This window comes from Strix uralensis, chromosome 2 (assembly GCF_047716275.1).
Source record: "Strix uralensis isolate ZFMK-TIS-50842 chromosome 2, bStrUra1, whole genome shotgun sequence".
Classification (NCBI taxonomy): Eukaryota; Metazoa; Chordata; class Aves; order Strigiformes; family Strigidae; genus Strix; species Strix uralensis.
The window spans coordinates 55,471,510-55,494,105 of NC_133973.1; the positions used below are offsets into that span (position 1 = coordinate 55,471,510).

The 22,596-nt window shown below is 42.0% G+C and overlaps 1 protein-coding gene across 3 annotated transcripts in view; it reads left to right on the top strand.

Annotated features, from left to right (window-relative positions):
* The window catches only part of ARHGAP6 (Rho GTPase activating protein 6), a 332,594-nt gene that overhangs the window by 159,714 nt on the left and 150,284 nt on the right, over positions 1-22,596 (top strand). The window contains exon 1 of one of the 3 annotated variants that reach the window (XM_074858818.1): positions 6,159-6,331. The exons of the other annotated variants lie outside the window; for them this stretch is intronic. Within the exon in view, the coding sequence (XP_074714919.1) occupies positions 6,287-6,331 (45 nt within the window). The 5' untranslated portion in view covers positions 6,159-6,286. Of the gene's footprint in view, positions 1-6,158; positions 6,332-22,596 lie in introns of those variants that run through there. 3 annotated transcript variants of the gene reach the window in all.

Below are 22,596 nucleotides of genomic sequence, written 5' to 3' on the forward strand. Positions count from 1 at the left end.
GCTAGTGAGAGCTCAGCCCAGTAATGCAGTTACAGTGAACGTGAGTTGCAAGGAGATAAACAAGGAAAGAAATACATGGAGATCTACCCACTTTTAGGAATTAGAAAAATCTTCCAGTGAATTGTTGCTTTCCCAGATGTATATCATTTACAAAGATGAGACTTCACTGAGGTTTTTGGCTTGTATGCTCGAGCCCCTTAAGCTGTTTTGAAACTCTAAACCTGGAAGTTACGTTTGCTTCCATTTTTTTTTTCCTTCTTTTTCCTCCGCTTAATTTTTTCCCTCTTATTACTGTCTGCCTTTTTAGCTTGTCCTGTCAGCAAGGAAAACCAAGCATAAAAAAAAAAAAAAATTATGCCTGAAACTCTGTCATTTTTCTTCACATGAAGCAGTGAGCTATCCCGTTTGTTTAAATTGCAGCCTTTGAGGAGAGAAAAAGATGGCAGAATAGGTGGTTTCTTCTGCAGCTTTAAAACCTGAATGAATTCTAGTGACCCACAGGGTAAATGCTAATTTTTGTTGAAAAACTACTTTATGCTATGTGATAGGGTCATATTTTTGATTTACGTGTTAGTAGTTTGGAGTTTTAGTTTAAAGATATTCTAGTGAATTTTCACTGATGCTGGAGATAGAGACCAATGTACAAACATAAGGGATGCAAAGTAGTTTAACCTTCTTCTAAAATACAAGTCTTTTAGATTAGATTTCTTTGCCAGGCTGCTGATAACTGATAGTGCAGTAATGTGCACAATCACATACAGAACATCACTGGCCTATAAATTATACAGTATATATACAGTGGCCTAGAAATTAAACAGTGTAGTGATTTATTGGATGAAAAAATTATGAATGTGGTAACTAGAATGAAATACCCAAGTGAAATTCTGGTGACACACCAGTGCTAACACACTTTCATTAGGGAAAAGATTTCACTTGTGATTGCTGTGTGAGTTGTCCATTTCTTATAGGGAGTGCTTACCAGAAGAGCTGGTTTTGGCCCCGGGGCCCATTGTCTTGAGTCTTGCCTTCCCCTGGGGCTACTCTTGCATTGCTGCTGCTCCTTCCCAGGCGGTGCCCCATCAGGCAGCAGGGGCTGACCACAAGCGGAGGGCCTGGGGAAGAGTGGAGGGGAGGACCTTCCTGAAGATGCTTACTGATGCCATTGCTAAGAAAAACGGTTCCTCCAGCCCCTTCGCACAGCACAGTTTACAGGTTTGAGTTAGTAATCCGGAGTCCAGTTTGCCCTCTCAGGCTTCACAGAGTTGGGCAGTGCAGGAGCGTTAGGTGGGTGTGCACAGGGTTCAGTTCCTCTCAGCTTGCACCACCTGGTGCAAGTACAAGATGGGTGTTTGTGTCTGGGGAACACAGGCTGCTTTGTATCTGCTCCTGAGGAATAAAGCGCTAACTTCCCCTCCACCGGTGTGAGCAACACTTGGGCAGCTGTGCTCCTCGAGAGCTGTAACAGTGTCATGCTCTTCTAGTGCCTTAGATCTTGTATAAAGGGGTTTCAGACATCTAGGAAATTACAGCGATCGATTTCTTTGTAAATAGGATTTATTTTGTCTAAGGAGATTTATATCACTGTTGTGAAAAAGCATCTCCACGAGTGAGATGGCACTTCATTCTTCATGGGCATTAAGTACTGTTTCCCTTAGTTCTGTTACAAACTGGTGAGAAGCTATCAACATATTTTGATAGGTAGCAAATAAATACTTCAAAAAAAAGAAAAAAGTTGTTAGCTTGGAACAAAGGATTTTTGCAGTGTATTATCCCTACATTCTGATTCCTTAGTTTCTAGTTTTTGTTTGTAGAGATTTATGCATTTAATTTACTTGTCTGTCATCTTTTCTCTCTCTTCTTTTTGGGAAATAGACTTAAACTGTAACTTGCAATGACCGAATGAACATTTGGCCAGAATAAGAAAAGTGCTAATTCCCCGAGGAAGAAGTGTGCTGCCAGTATCACTCTTGGCCCTGGTTCAGCAGCCACAGAGGCAAGTCTTTTCCAGATTTGGAGTTAGCTCTGTGTGGAAGCTGCCTTCATGTGCTGTTAGAAAGGTCAAACAAAACAAGACCTTCATGCTTGCTTGAAGCTTTTTCACCTGAAGATGTTGACTGTTTTGTCACCCAATAAGTACGGTAGCCCTTGTGTTCTGGAATGAAAAGAATCAAGACACTGAGACTATTAAGGACTTTTCTGAAAGTCGAAGTGAGATTTAAAGGCTGATCCCATAGCTCCGCTCCCAGGTGGGCTTCCTCTCACTTAGCTGCAGATGCCTGAAGGGCAGACATCTGAACTAATTGTCATGGACTCCCAGGGGAGTGAAGTAGGCACTTCAATTTATGTGACCTATTTTAGATGTCGACTTGGAATGACATAAATTGCCCACCAGATGTGTCTGTTTCTTCCTACAGACTAGGGGAGCCTAGACTGGTAAGCCAAGGTGCAGGTTGTAGATGTTTACATTTAGGTGAGACAAATCTATTACTGCCATAAGGATTAAGCTGTCTTCCCTCCCATAACAGGGTGGATTTGGAAACTTTTTCCTACCTCATCCAATGTGAGATCAGACAGCTTGAGTCACTAGTTCCAGGAGTCATGGCAGAGAAGTGGAGAAGTCACTTCTCCCCAGTTTCATAACTGTGTGCTATCTGCAACTCTATAGCTAGTTTCCTTTGTTTAAGAGCAGTTAGTGCTGAGAAAGCACTTGGTTCATAGAATAACATGGGAAAAACAAAATCTGGCCTCATTAATGATCAACACAGTAAAATTCAATTACCTACTCATTTTCCAGCTGCTGTGTTGAAAGCAACTAAATTTTAGCTGAAACATTGTTCATTCTTCTTTGCTGTTGTCAACATCAAATGATAAATAGGACAGAAGGAGTGAAGGTTTTACTGTAATCTACATTTGCAGGTGTAAAGCATGCATTACAGCCTCTTAAAGCAGTATGAGCATCAATCACAATGCGAATCATGGAAAGCATTAAAAAAAAATGCAAGGAAGCCGTACCTCATAAACCAGAAATTATTTAAAATTAATTACTGAAAATTTTCCAGTTTATATTGTTTTTTTCTTGATTGAGTAGCCTTGGAGTGATATGCAGGAAATTAACTGTTGTGCTTTGTATTACATGTTAAGAGAAGCTGACCTGGAAGGTTCACACTTCCCAAAGTGAGCTGCATGCATTCCTTGGGTGCCTATTATCATGTAAATAAAGGAGGAAGAAAATTTGGGAGGAATCATAAATGAATGTGAATAAGGAAGGAACCTGAAAAGATAGTCAGAACTGCCGTGAAAGATCCGTATGTTAACCCCAGATGCTAAGTGGCTTAAAAGAGGGACGGATGATTGCGAGTGACTGAGTAGTACAACTGAGTCGGTTACTGCTCATTGCAGACCAGGGGTGTGCTCCAAATCCTGTGCAATTTGAAGTCACATAGACTCCTTGGCCACCATAAATACAGTATAAGCGAGCTTTCTAGTCACAGCCACAATAACTTGCTTTTAAAATCCAGGAAGCTTTTGTTTTAAGGTCCGGCCTTTGAAAACACCTTCTGTAATTAGCAGTTACTTTTAAACTTTGTTACTAGGTACACAAAAATCTTGAACTGTACTATGAAATTTCAGATAGCTGCAACTTACCAAATCATTTAAGATTTTATAAATGAAAAGAATTGTGTGGACAGAAAAAAAAGTGCATTTAGTAAACTTGCATTTTTCTGGGTTGACACCCCCCAAAACCGTAAGTTTTTGCCCATAACTCTTTCCTTGTCACCAGGAAAAGTTCTATGACATTTTCCTGTTTGCATATTCTTTATTTTTAATCTTAGCTGCACCAATGTAAGCACCTGTCACTATTGCAAAGGTACTTCCATGCACGCTCCTCTTCTGCCCCCAGTATGCCGCTCCCAACTAGACAACCTCCCTCTTTCCTTTGTGCCAGCTCTGGCACTCATCTCCTCCCTCAGGGAGCTGATTCAGCCTGCAAAACGGGAAGACAACTGCGTGCTCCATTTGCTGTATGGGTTTGTGACAAGCACGGAGGCAGAGGGAAGGGAGGCGGTGGCAACGTGCGGCTGGGAGCGGAGGATGAAGAGGGTTGTGGGAGCCCAACTCTCCTTTCTGGTGGCAATGAATTGCTAGGTCAGATGAGTTCAACCTGCAAAACTTCACCTTTAAGTCCTTCCCCTCTCTGGCTTCTCCCTCTGGGGTATTCTTCACTTTCCTGGCTTTATGGTTTTTTCCCTTTTCCTAAACTAGTCTGTTTCCTCCAAGTTTCGCATCTTTCCTTTCACTAGTCTTTTTCTTCTGTACCTTCCAGCTGGGGGTTTCTGGTCTCCTCTGTACTATTCTTTTCACTTTGGGGTGTTTATTGAAACATACCCCCCCCCCCCCCATGTTTTAATCCTAGCCTTTTCTGGTGTTTAGCATTTCCTTTTGCATTGATCCTTTTCAGAAGATACAGCTAAAAAGAAGGCGGTGATGCTATAGAGCTTGAGGGTTAGAAATACTATACACCTCTTCCCAATCTTGTTCACCTGATTGCTGTTGCTTTCTGTGGTCAAATCCTATACCTGCAGAGCAGAGGAAAAACAACGTTTGAAGTCAGAGCATATGGAGAGTTCTCAGGTTGAAATATCTCCTGGACATAAATAAAAAGCAGAACCAGAAGGGAAAATCAGGCACTCGGATCCTTTTTGTTTTGTTTTGTCTTGCCTGCCTGCTTGAAGGTCCTGATGGTTTGAAATGTTTGATACGTAAAATTTCTTTCTGTTGGGTACTGCTTTCCAATATATGCTCTGCAACTGCTAAAGTATCTACCCTGCCTCGTTTTCCAGGAAGGGGACTAGAACAGATTGTTCACCCAAGAGACAAAAATGGACTTTATGGGTAAATGCAGATATTGTATTCTTTGTCCACGCAAAGTTAATTGAAAATTACCTCCCTGTCCATGGGAACTCTTAAAGATGATTTCCTCTGCAATAGCAATTAGGATCCATGGAAGATCCATAACTGGAAGTTTGTTGGGTACAGTACATCATCATCAGAGCATATAAAAACTTTGGCTCAACTGATTTATCTTTCTAGGATGTATTTTGAGTTGTTTTATATTTTTTTCCTAAAATACCTTTTATTTTTCCCCGGAAGAAAAGAACTATGTTACCTTTGTTTAGAGATAATCCAATGTGCTGGTAACAGGTTTGCCTAGACTGTAGGTCAGAAATAGTAAAACTCATTAATTTCCTATACGTCATGCAGCACTAGAATAAGGCCACTTCCTCAGAGAACGACTGAGAGTAACTGAAAAAAAGATTAAAAAGATGGAAGGTGGGTCAGGAAATCATCTAACCTGTCCCTAGCCTCACTCTGCTGAGGTCATGCCTAGCAGAGGGAGGTTTATGTATAAACACTTCCATTGGAGGAGTTGCCACTCTCCCTAGGCAAGTCACACAGAAGTCACTACTAATTATAACACAGCAGAATGCAATTTTCCTTCAGAATTGGTTTCATCTTCTACCGTTTGTGTAAATACGCATTCATAAAATAACGACTAGGCCGTGAAATAGGGTTTCATTTTTCAAAGCCTACGTGTTCAGCAATCGTGAGCCAGTCCTCCCAAATCACGCATGATAAAAACCTGCAGTAGAAAGTTAGCTTTATTTGCCCCTCTCTCCTTAACCTTTAGGTCCTCGCTTGCAGGAGCGAGGAGGGGCCGGGGCTGCCCCGCCGAGCTCCAGGTGCTGCGAGGGGCCGCCCGGGTGCTTTGCCCGGGGGATGAGGGACGGGGCCGCCCGGGAGGGAAGGGCGGGGGCCCTGGGGGGCCGCGGGGCGCCTGGCCCGCGGGCCTGGGGGGCCGCGCGGGACGGCCCCAGCTGGGCACAGAGCCGCCGGAGGGCTCCCCCCGCCACCTCGCAGGTGCGGCCGGGCTGAGCGCCGCGGGGGGAGGCGGCCGGGCGGGAGAGCGGCCGCGCCGCGGGGTGTCACCGGCGCTGGGCGGGAGGACTGAAACCGCCGCCCCTCCAGCGGCGCGGGGGAGCGGCGGCGCCTCCTCCACCGCCGCCGCCACCTCCTGCTCCTGCTGCCGCCGCCCGGCTCCGCCGAGGGGCTGCGGGCTGCCGCGGAGGGGAGGTGACGGGCTGGAGGCAGAAGTTGCGAGGAGGGGCGCTGGGGCCCGGAGGCTGCCGGGCGAGAGCCCCCCGCCGCCGCCGTCTGAGGGCAGAGCAGCGCCCAGCGCCGCCGCCGCGCCGTGTGGAGGGAGCGGCCCCTCCGCCCGCCCGCGCCCATGGGGGACTCGGTGTTCAGCGAGAGGCCGGCGCTGCGCTACGCGGTGAGTGCCGGGGCGGGAAGGGGCTCGCCGCGGCCGCGGGGCTCGGCCGGCGGGGCCGCGGGCGACTGTGCGCCCACGTGTGCCGGGGGACGGGCGGGCGGGTGCGTCCGTTTGTCCGCCCGCCCGCCGGCGCGCACAAGGGTGAGCGGCGGGTCTGGGGGAGGCCGGTGTCCGTCCTGCCGCGGCGGGGACCCCGCGCCCCGCCGCGCCCGGGGGCTTCCCTCCGCTTCCCGCTGCCGGAGTTTCGCGCTTTGCTGGAGGTGACACGAAAATACGTTTATTTTAATATTAATAACAAGAGCGCGGGGAGGCTGGGCTGCAGCCCGCGCAAGCCGTGCCGGTGCAGCCTCCCCCCGCGAGGAGCCGGAACGCTCCCGCGTGAGGATGCGCTTTAGGGGAGCCCTGGGAGCCCGGTCCCCAGGCTCGCAGGCAGAGTGGCGGGGCGAGCCCCCGGCACCAGAAGTGCTCTCGGTAACTGGTTCCGGCACCGCTACCGCTGCATTTGAGATAATAACACCGTATTTAATTATTTCCTTCACTGGAGATTGTGCTGCTGAGAAGCGACTTCCTTTCTACCAGCCTTATTAGGAGCATTTTCTCGGTTGCTCGGGCAGAAAAAAAAAAAAAAAAAGCCGCATAAAAGCAACCAGCTGTCTCCTCTCCTGAAGTCATAAATAAACGCTAGCATGCGAGGTCTGATGCTGCTCTCGTTTACACTCATGTAAATAATGAATAATTTTATTGCTGTTGATGAAGTTATGTGGGAATTGCCAGTCAGAGCAGGCTTGCTTTTTCTGGTCCTGGTGAGAACGGCAGCTAGCGCTGCAAGGATGGGTTGGGAAGTGTATTGCTTATGGGATACACTGCGATGTTCTTTTATCCCACGGTTCACTTTGATTCCTTCAGTATTGGCCGTGAAATTAAGTTTCTTTTTATGCCTGTTTTTTAAATCGTAACAGTTTAGAGTAGAAGAGGTTGTTTGGGATTTTATTTTTTGGGGGAGGTGTAATGTCTGTCTTTGTAAATACTCTTATACCCACTCAACAGTAGGTATTAGTGCATTCAGCTATTGTAGTAATACTACAGCTTTTAAAGGTAAGGACATGTTGGCTAAAACAGTTACACAGAAGCAAATACAGTTTGTATCATGTATGAATAGTGATAGTGATTTCACTGGGAAACTAGTTATCATGCATCAAATGAGTTGGAGCATCTTCTTTCAATAGGGCAATTGCCCCCTTCGTATTTAGACACAAGAGACCAGTGACAGTCAGGTCGCATGCGAGCTCCACGAAACTTTTATTACTTCCTGTGATTATGCTTGTCAGTCTACCATTAACTAGTAGTTACAAACACATTATGGTTTGTGTCAATTGGGTATCAGTCCCTTTTCTTGCCGGCAGCGGGTGGTGTCTTAAATTCAGGTCAGCAGCTATGCAGAGGAAAAAGCAGGGTGGCCAGCCATCTCCAATGACCATTACCACTGTTGCAAAACCACTGCTCTTTGATTGCTGTGTATTGAAGCAAAGGGGAAATTGTGCACCTGAGAATACTTTAAAATATTTTTTACTATTTTAAGATATAATTCAATAATAAAGTATCAATGCATATATACATCTAGGAGGTAAGTGTTCTTTGCAGGTGATGTTACAGGTTTGTTTGCACAGTATGGATCTGGAGGCTGCGCCGTTATCCGTGCATACGCTTGATGTGAAGTCTATGAATAGCCTAATTGAAAACAAATGCTTGTTGACCTGAAGATAAGCTAAGACTTTAGAGCTTTGTTGGATTGAGGCCTTCGTAATTACTGCTTAAATGTAACTTAGTACCATTCTCGTTAACTTTGAATAATTGTGTGGTGTAAATACAAATCAAGTTCTTGGATTGCTTTGATAACTGTGAAGTAAAAATTGTACAGTGTTATAGTATTTAACAGCAATTTATCGGCAGAAAAAATTATAGTGATTTCTGTGGTGGGCTTTTCTGCTGATTTTTCAGGACCGATAATTAAAGTTTCATGATTTTCATAAAAGTGCATAAGGAAGCATCTGCAGTAGCATCTTGGTTCAGATCAGCAGTGCACTTTTGAAGGAAATCTCCCAGTGTTCCCCGTTTGTGTGCCTTGGTTCATGTCTCGGGGCAGTCCTGGAGCACGGGGGAGGCAGCGTTTGTTCAGGTGATCCTGAACCAGGGGATGTGCTCGTGGTGCTCCCCAGTGTCTGGAGAGTATCTGAGCCTCAGGACCAAGTCAGCTTGAGAGTAAGCTTCTGAAACTTGTATGGTTTGGACATTGGATCCTCTATACCAGTCCTTGGCTCTGCAGTGTGCTGCTGCCAGTGCAGCGTCATAATGTAGCCATAAGTCATCAAGGATGCCATCATGATTCTGAAGCTTCATAGTATTTGCAAACATAGCTTATACAAACAAAGACTTAATAATTTAAGACGGTAACATGTGTGGAGATGACTGCATAACCTATAGCGTGTTTGATCCAGCGTATATTAAATGTGAGTGGGATGACTGATAATTATTTCACAGTTACCCTTTGAACTCAGCATTGGTGTTGACTCCCCAGAAAGCTCCAGGAGGCAAAGAGGTAACCAGCTAAAACTCTTTTTTCAGTGAAAAGTAAGTTAAAAGAAATCAGCCAGCTGAAAATGAATAAAAATATCTTACTAAAGGAGAGTAGGTTAAAAAAAAAAAGGGGAGGGGTGGGAGGAAAAAAATAAGTGTTACACCTGCATTGAGTCACAGAAATGATTCTTTTTCCTCCTAATATCTTTTCACCAGCCCAGAGACCTCTTCTCCCTTTCTGATATTTATATCTATATAGTATTTTTACGAAAACTTGTAGAAAGTTAAATAATATCTCATTTTTGCTGTATGTTGTCTGGCCAAGCCGTACCCTTTAATTTTTAGACCTAGGTTAGTTTTACCTGCCCACTAATCATCTGGCTGAATTCACTCTGATTTACAAGCTGTTTCTGGTATTATGGTGTTTATAACTGATAATAAGATCTCCAAATGTTCCAGGAACATTTTTCAAATTATTTCATTAAGAGAGATGGTCACCTTTCTGACTTGAGATTTCTTCCTGTTGGTTCCTAAATTCATATGGGATTTTTTTCATCTTAGCAGCAGTTACAGGGGGAATTAAAAGCTGCTTCATGTATTTTGGCTAAAACAGCAGAAAGCAATATTGTACTTACTTTATTTTAAGAGACCCATTGGTAACTTGAAATGTAGTTTTTTGCGTATGTGAAGAAAAGACTCAAAATAGCCTTGGGTGTTGCCCAACCAACCAGCCCCTCAGTGGGCCAAAGCAGGAAGCTTGAAGTATGTTCTGGTTTGGATCTAGCCATTTTAATCTTGGTGTAGCATCTTTAATCTTGTTTTGTCTTGAAACATTTACCAGAAGAGATTTCCCTGAAGGGGAAGGACATTGGCCCTGATGAAGAAACTCTGGCTGTCTTTAACCAGGGAATATGAGAAAATGGGGAGGAGCTGGGCTTTGGAAGTGGCTGCCATGACCTGTGGGGTACTGTGCGGGATTCATCTGAAGACAAGATGTGAGACTCTTCCTTGAGGCCAGGAACCAGGAGTTCTGGCAGCTGGTGTGGAGGTGACGTGTGGGTCCCTGGAGGACACAACTATGAGTTGGTCTAAGCCTCTGAATCTATCGCTGATAATGAAGTCACCTCCAATTCACATGTCAGAGATTATTTTGGGAAAAGAAGGGTTTTTCCCTGCCTCCAGCAGTATTTGGGGTATTGTCTTGTCTTGTGTGTTGGCTCAGCCTTCGCCCAGCTGACCCTTTGCTGGTGTGGCAGGCAGACTTGCTGCTTGCTCTTACCATCTTAAATCCGTCAGTCTCCGTGGAAGGATGGAGAAAACAAAAGAAACAGTTTGCAAGGGAAACTACGACACTAGTGAAACACAGAATGCCTTGCGGAGCACAGAGGGAGTTAAAAAGAGGATAATAGAAGTTTTCCTCCAATATTCTAGTTGTAATGCCAGTTGTTACTCATAACAAAGTGGAATAGTGAGATTGGTTGATGATGCTGTAAAACTGTAAGCTAGAACTGCAAAATCTCCTCAGGAGGAGGACCCAAGCACTGACATCCTCTTGTGGGCTTGCTTGCGTTTTGCAAGAATCCACTTTTAAAGAGAGTTGCTTCCCTTTCTGATTTCAAGACACGTTGCCTGATGACTTGAGCCTTCAGCCACTCACGGGTTTTAACAACAAAATTACATGCCGCAAGCAGACCGTGTTTATTACTGTGATTGTAGTAAATCCTATAAGTAATTTATCTTGCAGGACTGATAAGTGTGCTGCCTTCACCTAGACCATTTGTCTGTTTTCTCTGTCTTCTCAATGGGCTCACCAGCAAGAAGCAGCGCAGGAGCGGAGCAGACCAATGCATATCCAGATCAACCATAATGTACGTTTGCAGTTAGGTTTGGTGAGGTGGAGCAGTCTGTGGGATTCAGACAGTGCTCAACATGAGAATTAAGTTCTTGCCCACCAGGGTCTAAAACTAGAACATCTCTGCTCCACAGGAGGTAGCTGCTTATTTTCTCATATTCTGAGTGCTCAAAGGCAGAGTTAGCTTGTTCAGAAAAATTAAAACACTCTGTAGGTATTGTTTTCAAATTAGGAAATTGTGAAGAAAACTTCCAGCTTGATCAGATAAGCAAGCTACAGAAGAGGCAGTTAGCAGCAGAGGAATGGTTAAATGTCAGGTTTCTGGCATCTGACTCTCAGATTTTATTCATCAGGGACTTATGCTGACCTCATGCATGTTGGATGTTTTGTTGGAGGAATATTTGCTGATCACTCTTGAGACTGATCATTCTTAATTTGGGTGAAATTCCCAGTGATGGTGATGATTCATGCTTACACTTCTGCAGCTTTTGAAAGTGCTTTTATTGCTAGTCTCTAAAGAGCATATATAAATATAGGAAACGAGCACTATTTGTTGCTTAATAGTCAATACGAAGGTCAAGCTTTGATTGGGACTGATGGAACCTGAAGTGAGTCCAGCCGGCTTTTATCTGCTCTGTAAAGTGGCTGTGAGTTAATGCCCAAGAGCCAGGATGAGGGGAAGACAGGAAGGGAAGAGCTCTTTTGTGTGTCACAGGCTTTTAAAAAGTTGCAGAAAGTAGATTTCAATTCAGATCAGGTCATATTTTTTACACCCCTTGAACTCTTGATGTATTCCTGGGGCTTTCCGCACACATGGATATGAATGTCCTTCCTCTCATGTGTGCAGTAGAAAAGATGGGAGCAGATGCAGGTTGAGTTTGGCAAGGCTTGCTAGGTCAGGTGTAGAGCCATGCTGATGTGGTCGTATTAGTCTGCCCCCAGATACTGGCCAGGAAGAGAGGTGGCCTAAAGTATGGGGAAAGTGGCCACTCTGTGTGTAGACAGCAGGATGTAAAGCTTCCCTTTAATTCGATTTCTCAGTCTGTCATTGCACAGTGTAATCTATCACTCCAATTACAGTTCTTGTAATAGTACTGACAAAGATGCTGCTTAATAAAACTCCATGTGAGTGGAGCTTCAGCGTTTTTATTCGGAGATTATTTGGCTCTGATGTGGTGGTATGCTTCCCCGGTACAATTTACAGTGATTGTGCTTCTCCAAGAGGGTATTTAATCAACCAGCAACAGTCCTTCATAAAGATGCCAGATGGATGAGGTTTTGTGCTCACAGTGCTGAGGAAGTCTGTCTGAGCAGCAAGGTCATGCATGGCCAAAATCGGCAACCTGTGCTTGGAAGGAAGGTTAGCCATGCAGATGAAGTGCTGAGAATTGAGGATCTCGGTCTCTGTCATGCCCTTTTTTGGTGATTTTTGAGTAGGGCTCTTCTCTGGTCCTTTTTTTATTATTTACTTTTCTGCAGAAATACATCTCTCCCTAAAAGAATTGGCATGTGGAAACAACTTTAGAAGTTGTTCAGATGTGAAGGTGGTGTGATACAGTAAAAATGTTGGACTCCATGTGGCTGATATTCTCCTTGCAGGCTGATGGTTTGTATTTCAGTTCTGTTTCCCAGAACCTTTTAGAAATTTGCAGGCACATTTTTACACTTCTTTGAGCCTGAAGAGTGAAACCGTGTAAATGGAAGATGATTGAGGTCACACATATATTTATAGTTCGTTCTACTTTTATGTATCTTCAGTTGCTAATCAGTTACCTTTTATGCATGTGTGTCTGCATAGTACTGTGAAGGAGGTTACTTTCTTGAGAGATTTGTTTTTATTGACTTAAAAATAGTAAAGTAGTTTTGCTGGCTACAGCTCTTTGAAATTTCATTTATTTAGAAATGAAATTTCAAATAAAAATGACACCTAAGAAACAATCTGTTTCACACGTCATGCTTACAGGGTCTTTTGAACACCTTTGAACTTCTTTCATTTGTCTGCTAAGCACCTCTGTTGTTCACTGAGTAGTATACCTGTGCAAGGACTTTTTGCTGCTCTTGTTCTAATGAAATACCTGTACCTGCAGCAGAAATACAGCTGAACTTTCAGTGACTTGGAAAAGATGTACTCAGAGTTCAAATTTCATACTATTCCTGCGTTCCTACAACATTTGGGAATATAGAAAGCCATCTCACTCCATGCAGTGAAATAGCTTTTTCTTGTCTAGGGAATAAAGGAGGTGTGCATGCATTGTATTGCTTACAAGAAGAATGTGACAACCTTTCTGTAGCAAGCCTTGGCTGACGAATCCACATGGTTCACACTGAGTTTCTCTGAAGGAGTGTCAGAATATTAATGCTCCCTTAGGAGATACCCTAATCTTATTGGGCATGGCTGACTCAAAATGAAAAATAAGTAGTGTTTTTCTCTCTAATGATTACTATCTAAGTGTTATCGACAGTGCACAGTTAAAAGGATTTCCTGAATATGTCCTCTACTAAATCAAAAAATGTTAGGAACTGCTGGCAGGGAATTGAATATTACAACAGTACTTAAATAGATGGTAGTAGTGTTCAGTTACTAAGGGCAACGTAAGTAAGTAAAGTTTGGGTTTGTTCAGGCTATAGTGCCCTCAGGTATGCAGCAAAAGTAAGTGCTGATCATAACTACCTGTAAGATAGTCTCCTGTTATTTCATACTTGGATGCTTTACATTTTTGAAGCAGGTGAATGAATCTTTGGAAATGATGCTGGAGGCTGTTTGATATTTCATCATACAATTGAACTGTTTACTTTTAAATAACATATTTTTGTGCATTACTGTATCTGAATCTTATTATGAATCCCCTTTGCTATGCTGCCATGAAGGTAGATGATCCTGTGATTTTATGACTTCTACTATGCTGTGTAATTCCACTAGATTAGAGCCAGTCTTCACTGTTTTTGTTTACTGTAGATGATAAATTATTTTTGAAAACAAGCATCTTGAATGGCTAAGTATGTCTACAGGTACCTGGTGTGTAGCACTCAAACTTTGGCCTGAGTGTCTGTATCTCCTGAAACTTGCAGTTACTTTCTTTTGGTGTTGATAAGGGTGTAATATTTGCAAAGGTTTATGTATTTAGAAAGTTCATTGCATTGTCTGGGTTGTCAGATTTGATTTAGAGACCTAAATTAGGTGCTGTTTAATGTTTATTATTTTCTCCATTAGTGGGTAAAAAGCTCCTTTTATGCTCATCTATACGTGACTTGGCGTATGGATTCAGTATTCTTGCAGGCTGAAATTCTCATTTGAGTAGATTACTGTATTTTTTCCAGTCTGGTCCTATTAATAAATATCCCTAGGCTTGCAAAGCACTTTGTTGTTTAAACACAAGCTGTGGAAAAGAATCTGAAGATCATTGTTTGATAGATGGGTATTAAGCTTGCTTAAAAACTTGGAAATATATTTATAGTTTTTAGTTGGGGTCTTGAATGAACATAGTGTATAGTGCTATCTGTACGAAAACGAAACCCATAAACAAATTGTGTAGGAAGAAAACCTTAGGTACTTGCAGCCTGGTCCTGTTCTTGCTGAAATATGTCCCGGCTCTTGAAACAGATGTTGAGTCCAGCTTTGTGCAGAGGCCACACCCTCTGTTTCCCTTGGCAAATTGTCTCACATTCCAGTGACCCTCTGGGCAAAACATCCTTTAATTGGTACTGTGGTCTTAAATATGTGTGGGGTTTTTTTTTTACCTCTGTGGTAAATTATCGTGTTCTATATCAGTACAGGCTGTCATTAATATTTGCATACTGTGATTATGTATCCCTTTAATGTCGGCTTTTGTAGCTGCACATATTGAATGTTGGAAATACTTCCCATTTCTATGAAAGTTATCTTAAATAAAAGCGAGTGATTTATTTTAGTGCAGAGTATGGTACTGAGGAACTTGTGGCAGAACATCTGAGATTTTGTTGGTTTGCAAGCAGAGTAATTGGGGAACCCCCTGATTAGCTGGTTGCTTCCTCTCTCAGATGCCTGTTTCTGTGGTCTTTCCTTGTGAGTGCTTTTGTACTCGGGTTCATAGCCTGTTCCAGCATCTGAGTGCATCTGGACAAATGGTAGAAACAGGTGGTCACAGAGAAAGAGCGTGACTTGGCTTTTTACTGGAGGGTTGATGTCTTTCAGACTTGCAGCTGATGATTCTCTTATTTCTTGTGCTGGCTGCAGTGTCTTGCAAAGGAGCAATGATCAGAGGGGTTTTGTTGTAACCCATGAGAAGTAAACGTGAACCTCAGGAGCTGCCCCTCCAGTGAGAGAGGTGAGATATTCAGATCTTGAGAAGATACATAATCTCAGTGACATATTTTCACTGGAGATACGTCTGACATACACCTGCATAGCTCTCGGTGTCATTTGGGTGGCAGGCAGCGCATCTTAACACTTCAGTTCAGCTCAGGAATAGGAGGTAGTAAGAAGCTGCTGACCTGTGTCCTGGTAACCTCCGAGTAGAAGTGCCGTGGTGCTGCCTGTCTGGGGTGACTGTTGGAGGAACACCGGAGGCTGCTGCTAGTGGAGGTACAGCACCATGTAACAGCTGAGCGTTGCATTCCTCGCTTTTGCTTGCCCATGATGTACAGAAGCCTAAATCATCCAGGAGCAAACAGCAAAAGATTTTGCCTACTCCCATGCGATGTCACACAAGGCCATGAGTTAATTCTGTTCTCAGCCTGTTTTGGATTAAAAGCCAGTGGGTTTTCCAGAGACAGTTTGTAGTCCCTCTTCAGCAGAAAGTGAACTCCTGCTCAGTTTGTTGAGCTTCAGGGCACCCAGTTTTTTCTTTCAGGAAAGGATTTTACCGGTGCATTGTTCTGGGCTGCTTTGTGTTCTCGTGGCTGCACGAGCCTGCAGTTGGATATTCTGGCTGGAAGAAACGAAGTTGCTAGTGCTGAGCTTTGTTTTCAGAATTAATGAGGAGCATCAATATGAATTCTTCTATAAATATTTATGGATTTTTGTTTTAGTGTCCTTGTCTTGAAATGTATTCAGGAGATCTGATTTACACTGATGCAAATCTGAAATTCACTCTGGGGCCATAAGAAGACAGACTTATTAAATGCAAAGTTGAGAACTTTATTGTCCCCTTACCAGTCATCTTCCAGAATGCATCTGCAGTTCAGGGTTTTTCCATGCATGACAGCACAGCCCATGTGAAGCAATATCAAAATCTGTGTTTATGAGAATTTAACATGATAAAAATGTTGCACCAGGGCAGAATTAATCTCCATCAGAATCACAGAGAAGAAAAGGGGTAAGAAAGAGCAAGCTGTGTAGTCCTTCTCCGTAATTGACATAACTCCATCAAATCCTTTTGTTACTAAATTTAACAAGGGGAGTGTGAGTTGTTTACATTTATTTACAGAAGAGATGCTCTTGTCCCATCTGACTGCTGATCAGCTGATGATTTACCTTCTGGCTAATTATTTTTTTGGGGAAACTCTCCCTGCTGTGAGTGCTCTAATGGAGAGTAGTTGTCCCAGTACAGGTGATTCATGGCATCAGAAGTGGTCCTTGAAAATCTTAAATTACCTGACAGCACTGTAGTCTTTGAAAGCATTCCTTCATATGAAAAATTTGGGAGTCTCCATTTATTGAGCCTTTCTACATGAATTTGGACAATTTCTTTATTGTCCGTGATGCTGAACAGAATCATATATTTTACTTACGGAGAGGATCCATAATGGCTGAAGAGTATTTAAATCCTTTAGTGCTAGAACAGCATTTCTGGCTATAAATTGAAGTTGTCATTGTGTTCCTACCAGTCTGTAAATTAGACTGAACTGAAGTCAAGACTGTGGCCCTTCCTGCAGTGAGATGAGTTTGGGTTTTCCTATACTGTGTGTCACACTGTTTTGTATCACTTTTCATGTGTGCATTTCCATCATCCATTTAAAGTCATCTAATTATGTATTTGCATTGTGCAGGCTTTTTCAAATCCAGGTAAACAAGACCTATTTTTTTGCTTTCAGATATGTCATAGTGGCATTCAGACTTCTTTTGTGAAGTGGTGGAGAAAAATGACACTTGGGATTTTCAAATGTATTGTCTTTCAGTGACTTCTAGGTCTGCACAGCTGAATTTGAAAAGATGCCTTTGCTAGGAGCCAGTCCTGTACATGTTGCCAGCTGAAGCCTTGGGCTGGGTTTTTTTTTCTTTGTCATGTGGTGTTACCAATACAAAATACCCAGTAATTGTTACTGTGCTGCAAAATTCTTTTAATGCTGTTGCAACTCCTTTTGTCTCTGCAGGGCTGAAAAAGGTGAAGGGCAGTACTTCTGTCCCTAGAGCAAATGGAGAATAATTTAAATGCACACAGAGGGCACATGTGATGAATACCGAGCTGCATTTTTTTTTTTTTTCCTGTCTCTTGAGCATAAACCCAAAGTCTTTGGCAAGAAATATTACTGCCAGGAAGCCCTTACAGTTATTATCTATGACTGTAAATGTGATACCTGTTACCTTAACTTGTATGCAACATTAAGCAGAGTTTACTTATATCTTACTTTTGGCTTACTTTGTACCAGTTGTTTAAATCACTTGCCTTTTATGTAGAATTCATGCCTGAAAAAGGAATTCCAACTGAAGAAACATAGTTGAATCCCTTTCCTTTAGTAACATGTTCCTGAGGATGTTTTTCTGTTTATTACTTTTTTTAAAGTTCCCTTAAATTCTGTCTCTTGCAAGAAAGTGAGAAGATGAACCATTGTGAAATATAGATGCTCTGTAAGTCATCCACAACAATTTCATAAAAACTCTATCCAGGGCACATTATAAGCCTAACTGATTCTGTATTGTTTCTGGCAGAATATTTACACTTTTTAATCAATTTTCTAGTCTTTGCTACATCTTTGGTGTTAAAATATATATATAATGCAATTGGCTATTGATAATTATTTAATGTGTGAGGTTTTGCAAATTAGAATATCCCTTTCACTAAAAGTCACAGGAATTATCAGGGTGTTCCTCTTCTCCCAAGTTACTTGTGTGTGTTCTTATTTAATTTGCTAACACATTCTCCCGAGATAGGTTTGTTAGAACTGAGATCTTCATGCTGTTCTCCTTTAATCTTGCTGGTGTCGTTTTGCAAGGTGGGGCTTCAAATTCACCTGTGCTGGAGGGCTTCAGCTGCAAATATGTAGAAGATTGATGTTGAAATATTCCCTCTTTGTTTTTCCCCTATCTTGTATGAATTGTCATCGCATTGTGTGTGTTAGTGTTGTGTGTTTGAGACACTTGTATGTTTGATCTCTTATCTAACACTGTTCACCTCTTGAGGGCTCTAGGCCAGGCTAAGTCAATATTTCATTTTAGAGGGATGAATGTTTTGTTTACAGTATATATTGCAAATACTCTATCTGAAGTTTTCCAAAATGCTGCAACTTTGCTCACACTGAGGTCTGGAGTAAAGCAAACTTCATCTTCACTGAAAGCAGAATTCACTTATTGCTTCTGAAAATTCCAGCATTTGCATGGCAGTTTGACAAGGATGAGGATGGTTTCAGTGTTGTCAGAATTATTTATGTGGTCTTTGTTTAAAATAAGTTTTTATCCGTTTCCTCTTTCCCTTTCCATTTATATATGGCCTCACTTCTGCTGCATCATTCTGTGTGTGCAGCTCCATGCGTTCCCCTCTGCTCCCCAGTACAAAAAAAATCTTAATGTGGCACCTCTTTCTTCCACACAGGCATCTGAATCATCTGTTAGAAATTATTGGGTTAATTTATACCTCTGAGGTTTGTTTTAGATTCTGTGGAAGCTCAGGGGATTTTTAAATCTGGGTGGGTTGTGGGGATTTTTTTGGGAAGTAGTCCAGCCAGTGATATATCTCACAATGAAAGCTCAAGTTGTGGAATAATTGCTGTTTTTCATTCCCTAGAGTGTCTTGATTTCTGTTATGTCCTACGTAATTATTACAGTTGAAAACATGGGTTTTTGTCAAACACCTTTTGTCAGTATTTTTAGTTGTCAGAAATTCAGTAATTCTCCTGTGATCAGAAGAAATTTGAATTCTGTTTCTGTTCTTGATTTCATTAAAACAGCATGTCCTATAAATTTCCTTTAAAATCATTGACAATGTGCACTGCAGAACTTTGGATTTCTTTTTATATCAACTGATACAGTGATGTATTCTGTACTAGAGAGACTAGCATTAAAAATATGTATTTCTTACTTTAAGAGGCAAATTGCAAGCTTTTTTTTTCCTGGCAATCAGTACACAGGTGGATTTGAAAGCAAACTGTTGATCTGAAATGTATCTTGTGATCTTAGAGCTATTTTAGTTAACTACAAATCAGAAACAGAGTATAACCCTGTTTGAGCAACCATGCCAGATCCTTAGAGTAACCTTTATGTTGCCCCTTCTCTCTTTTGAGCAAGTCAGTTCCATAGTTTTTAATGAAATCAACTTCATAAAGTGATAGGAGCAAAGAGTTTGTATGTAGCTTGTTCTATAAAGTGTTTAATGCATTTTGGTGCATTCAGAGCTAATAGTTTGGAGTGTGTACATATGTCTTTGGTTTTCACAAATAACCTTGTCATGTTTTCGGTGATACATCTTGCTGTTTTCTGGCATGAAACTTTTTTTTTTTTCCAATTAGTGGTAATACTATTCAGTTTTCTGTTAACTCAGTGGAATTGGTATTTGTTTATTAAGGATGCAAAAGCAAAGGGGGAAAAGAGGAGGTCACATTTATTCTGGGATAAGTATCTGCAGTTAATTGAGTTACCATGAGGAATTAATGTGTCTCGCTATTCATATTCTTTAATTCCACTTGAACTGGCCTCTAGCTATCTCTGTGGATCCATTTTAAAGCAAGCTCAAATTCAACTTAAACAGGGTGACTGGAACAAGGCAACAATAAATACTCTGACTCATCACAGTGCATATTTAGGTATTTAGATATTTAACTCTACGTGCAGTTTCTCAGTCTGGCTCCAAATAAGCAGATAAAGAAACAGGCCTTCTTAATTGCATCAATCAGGCAAACAAGGTTGCTTTTACATGAGCTTTCTTTGAATCTCCTCAGGGCTTCTCTGCTTGAAGCAAGTGGGAAAACAAATGTCTGTGTATCCCCTGTCGCCCATTATAGTTATGTCCTCTGATGAGTTTTCTTTTGCATTTGGGATTGTCCTTTTTGTCCATGTTGTGCCACATGGTTCACTCACATGCAATTCAAATGGTCCCGGCCCTATGAGTGGTGCTTTTAGCCCCAGTGGTGGTTATAAATAAGCAAATCAAATGATGATTGAAGGTCAGGGCTATTCCTGCCCTACTGCATTGACCTGCTCTGAGCTACGGGAGTGTCCTCATTTGCTTCAAAGAAGGAAGGTAACAGTGTTTGGGTGGGCGCTCTAGATGGGTGTCTTCCTGAACTCAGTCCTGCCGGTAGCAGCCAGTTGCTGCAAGACCACCACCTGTTTGACCAGCATGCACCAGCATTTGGTGCATGCTCCCTGTGAATGAGTGTAACACTAGTTCCTTGTATAGAATCTGTGCTGACACTCAAAAAAGGGCTGAAAAGACCCCTGTCCTCTTGTGTTTGGTGAATCCTGAGTCATTACCAATGGCTTGGTTTTCATTAGTCCTGGAGGCTGTTAGGTCCCAAAGACTTCAGCTGCAGCTTTGTTTGCTCAGCATCACTGAAGAGATAGTTATACATTCATATATACATTTCATATCTATTTCTGGCTTATAAACAACCCTGCTGACACACCCACATGAGTGAAGGTTTAGCCAGGACGCAGACCTACCTTCCCGCCATGTTAGAGAGGAGCAGTGCTCAAAGGATGTTTCCTTAGGAAAAGAGACTTGTAATCACGAGTGTGTCTGCTTTGTATCTTTTTCATGTGTATTCCAATTTATTAGTTACATATTTGTGTGCATTTGAATGATACGTTTGTATATACTGTTCTTTTATTTCTTCTCTGCTGGAGGTATTTCACTTGAGGTTATCCACAAGATTACCCAGTCACCACATTATGATCAGTCTTTAACAAATGTCATCGGCATTGTTACCACATGAGAGAGCGAGCAAGGCTCGCTGGTTGGCCTCTTGAGGGTGTAACAGAAAACTCTTTCTCTCTTGCTAGAAGATGCTTAAGTTACCTTGCTGAGACCAAATTCAGTTATCCATTTTGAAATGTTTTCTCGGAGTACAGGCATTTCTTGTCTCCTGTAAAAAAACAAAGAGAGCAGCGTGCCATGTTCTGATGCAAGGTTAGATTTGCTGGTGTAATACCTAATTGTGGCTATAGACTATTGTGGTATTTTTAGTGTTGGTGTTATTGAGACCTCACCTGTGAGTTTTGGACAACTATTTCTCAGAAATCCTTTTACTTAACCCTCTCTTTTTCAGTGGTAGCTTTTGTCTTTCTGCAAAAATAATTTCAAATAAAAGGAAGGAAGGAAAAAAGAAAGTTGCAGTTTTGACAGCCAGCAGAAATAATTACATTAGTTCTGGGAATGAAAAGTATGCCAACTTGAAGAAAAATTTAAAGGCCGAGGTATTTTTATTGGTAAAACATAGGTGAACTTGCAGTAATAACATTGATGCACTTGACTTTCTCACAGCTGTGATTGCAGAAGGGTGCCTCTTCTACAGCACATAGGCTGCATCTGATGCATAAAATCTATTTGTCCAGAAGTTTTTCAGCTTGTATAATAGTTTTGTCAGCCTGTTTTCTGTTGCCTTCTTTTGATGCTTGTGTACCTCTTCCCTATTTCAGGATCAAAACTGTGTCTGCTGTTTGACCTTGTGCTGGGGACAGTCTGCGATGATCCTACAGTCTACCTCTTAGTCCCGTTTTTTTTTATATTTGTCAGGAGTGTTTGCTAGTTTCCTGTCTCGCTTATACTCCCCACAGGTTTATACCCCCTTAAATGTATTTGAATTTCTTCCTAAATACCTCTGAAACATACTTTTAGGCTTAGTAACTCTATGTAGGTGTAACTTGAGCACCAAGGAAAATTGTACAATGGAAAAAAAAGAAAGAGAATAGCTTTTCAGAGCTCCTTTAAACATCTGCATGCCCCCCATTGCTTGGGTACACATCTTCCTTCCATTTGTAGTAGGCTTAGATTGTTTTTAGCACTTGCACTTTACTCTATTTCCTGGAGACTGATGTGATTTAGCACTGCAGAGGGACCAGAGGAAATGATCTCTTGACTGAGTCTATTAATTATTGTTCCCCTGAGAATCTGTTTCTTCTTCAGAAAGAATGGCAATAGCAAGCAGAAAAAGCACTCTGGAAACAAACTAGTGCAATTATTACTCATGTGTTTGGCAAATTAGGGGACTGATCCTTTTCCCAAAAGTTTCAAAGAAGCATATTCATTCTGTTTTGATGTAACTTTTTATAAGAAAATCAGTCTTTGAGCCTGTAATTCTTCATACTTGCCACTTGGCCAATATCTAGGAATGTAAGACATGAGGGGACCTCCTGGGCAGTGGATCCCTGCCCCTTTCTGTTGCACACAGCTACCCATAATCCCTTACATAAACACAGCAGGCTCTGTGTCGCTAGTTTTTTTTCCAGTTCACTCCTTCAGCTGGAGGGCTCTTCCAGAGCACTGTGACTGATAAGTCATCCTTTCATATTGGCCTAAATCTATTCTTGGGACAACATAAGCTTTTAGCTTAAACTGCACTTTTGCTGCCCTGGTATTTATCCACGTTTTTCCCCTTCATTTTGTTTTGGCTGAACTGGCTCTTTGTTGTGATGTGCATCTTTTATTCTGTGCCTCTACGTAGAAACTGTCCTTTGTGCTTGTTGCTTTCTTCAGGTGTGGACTTAATG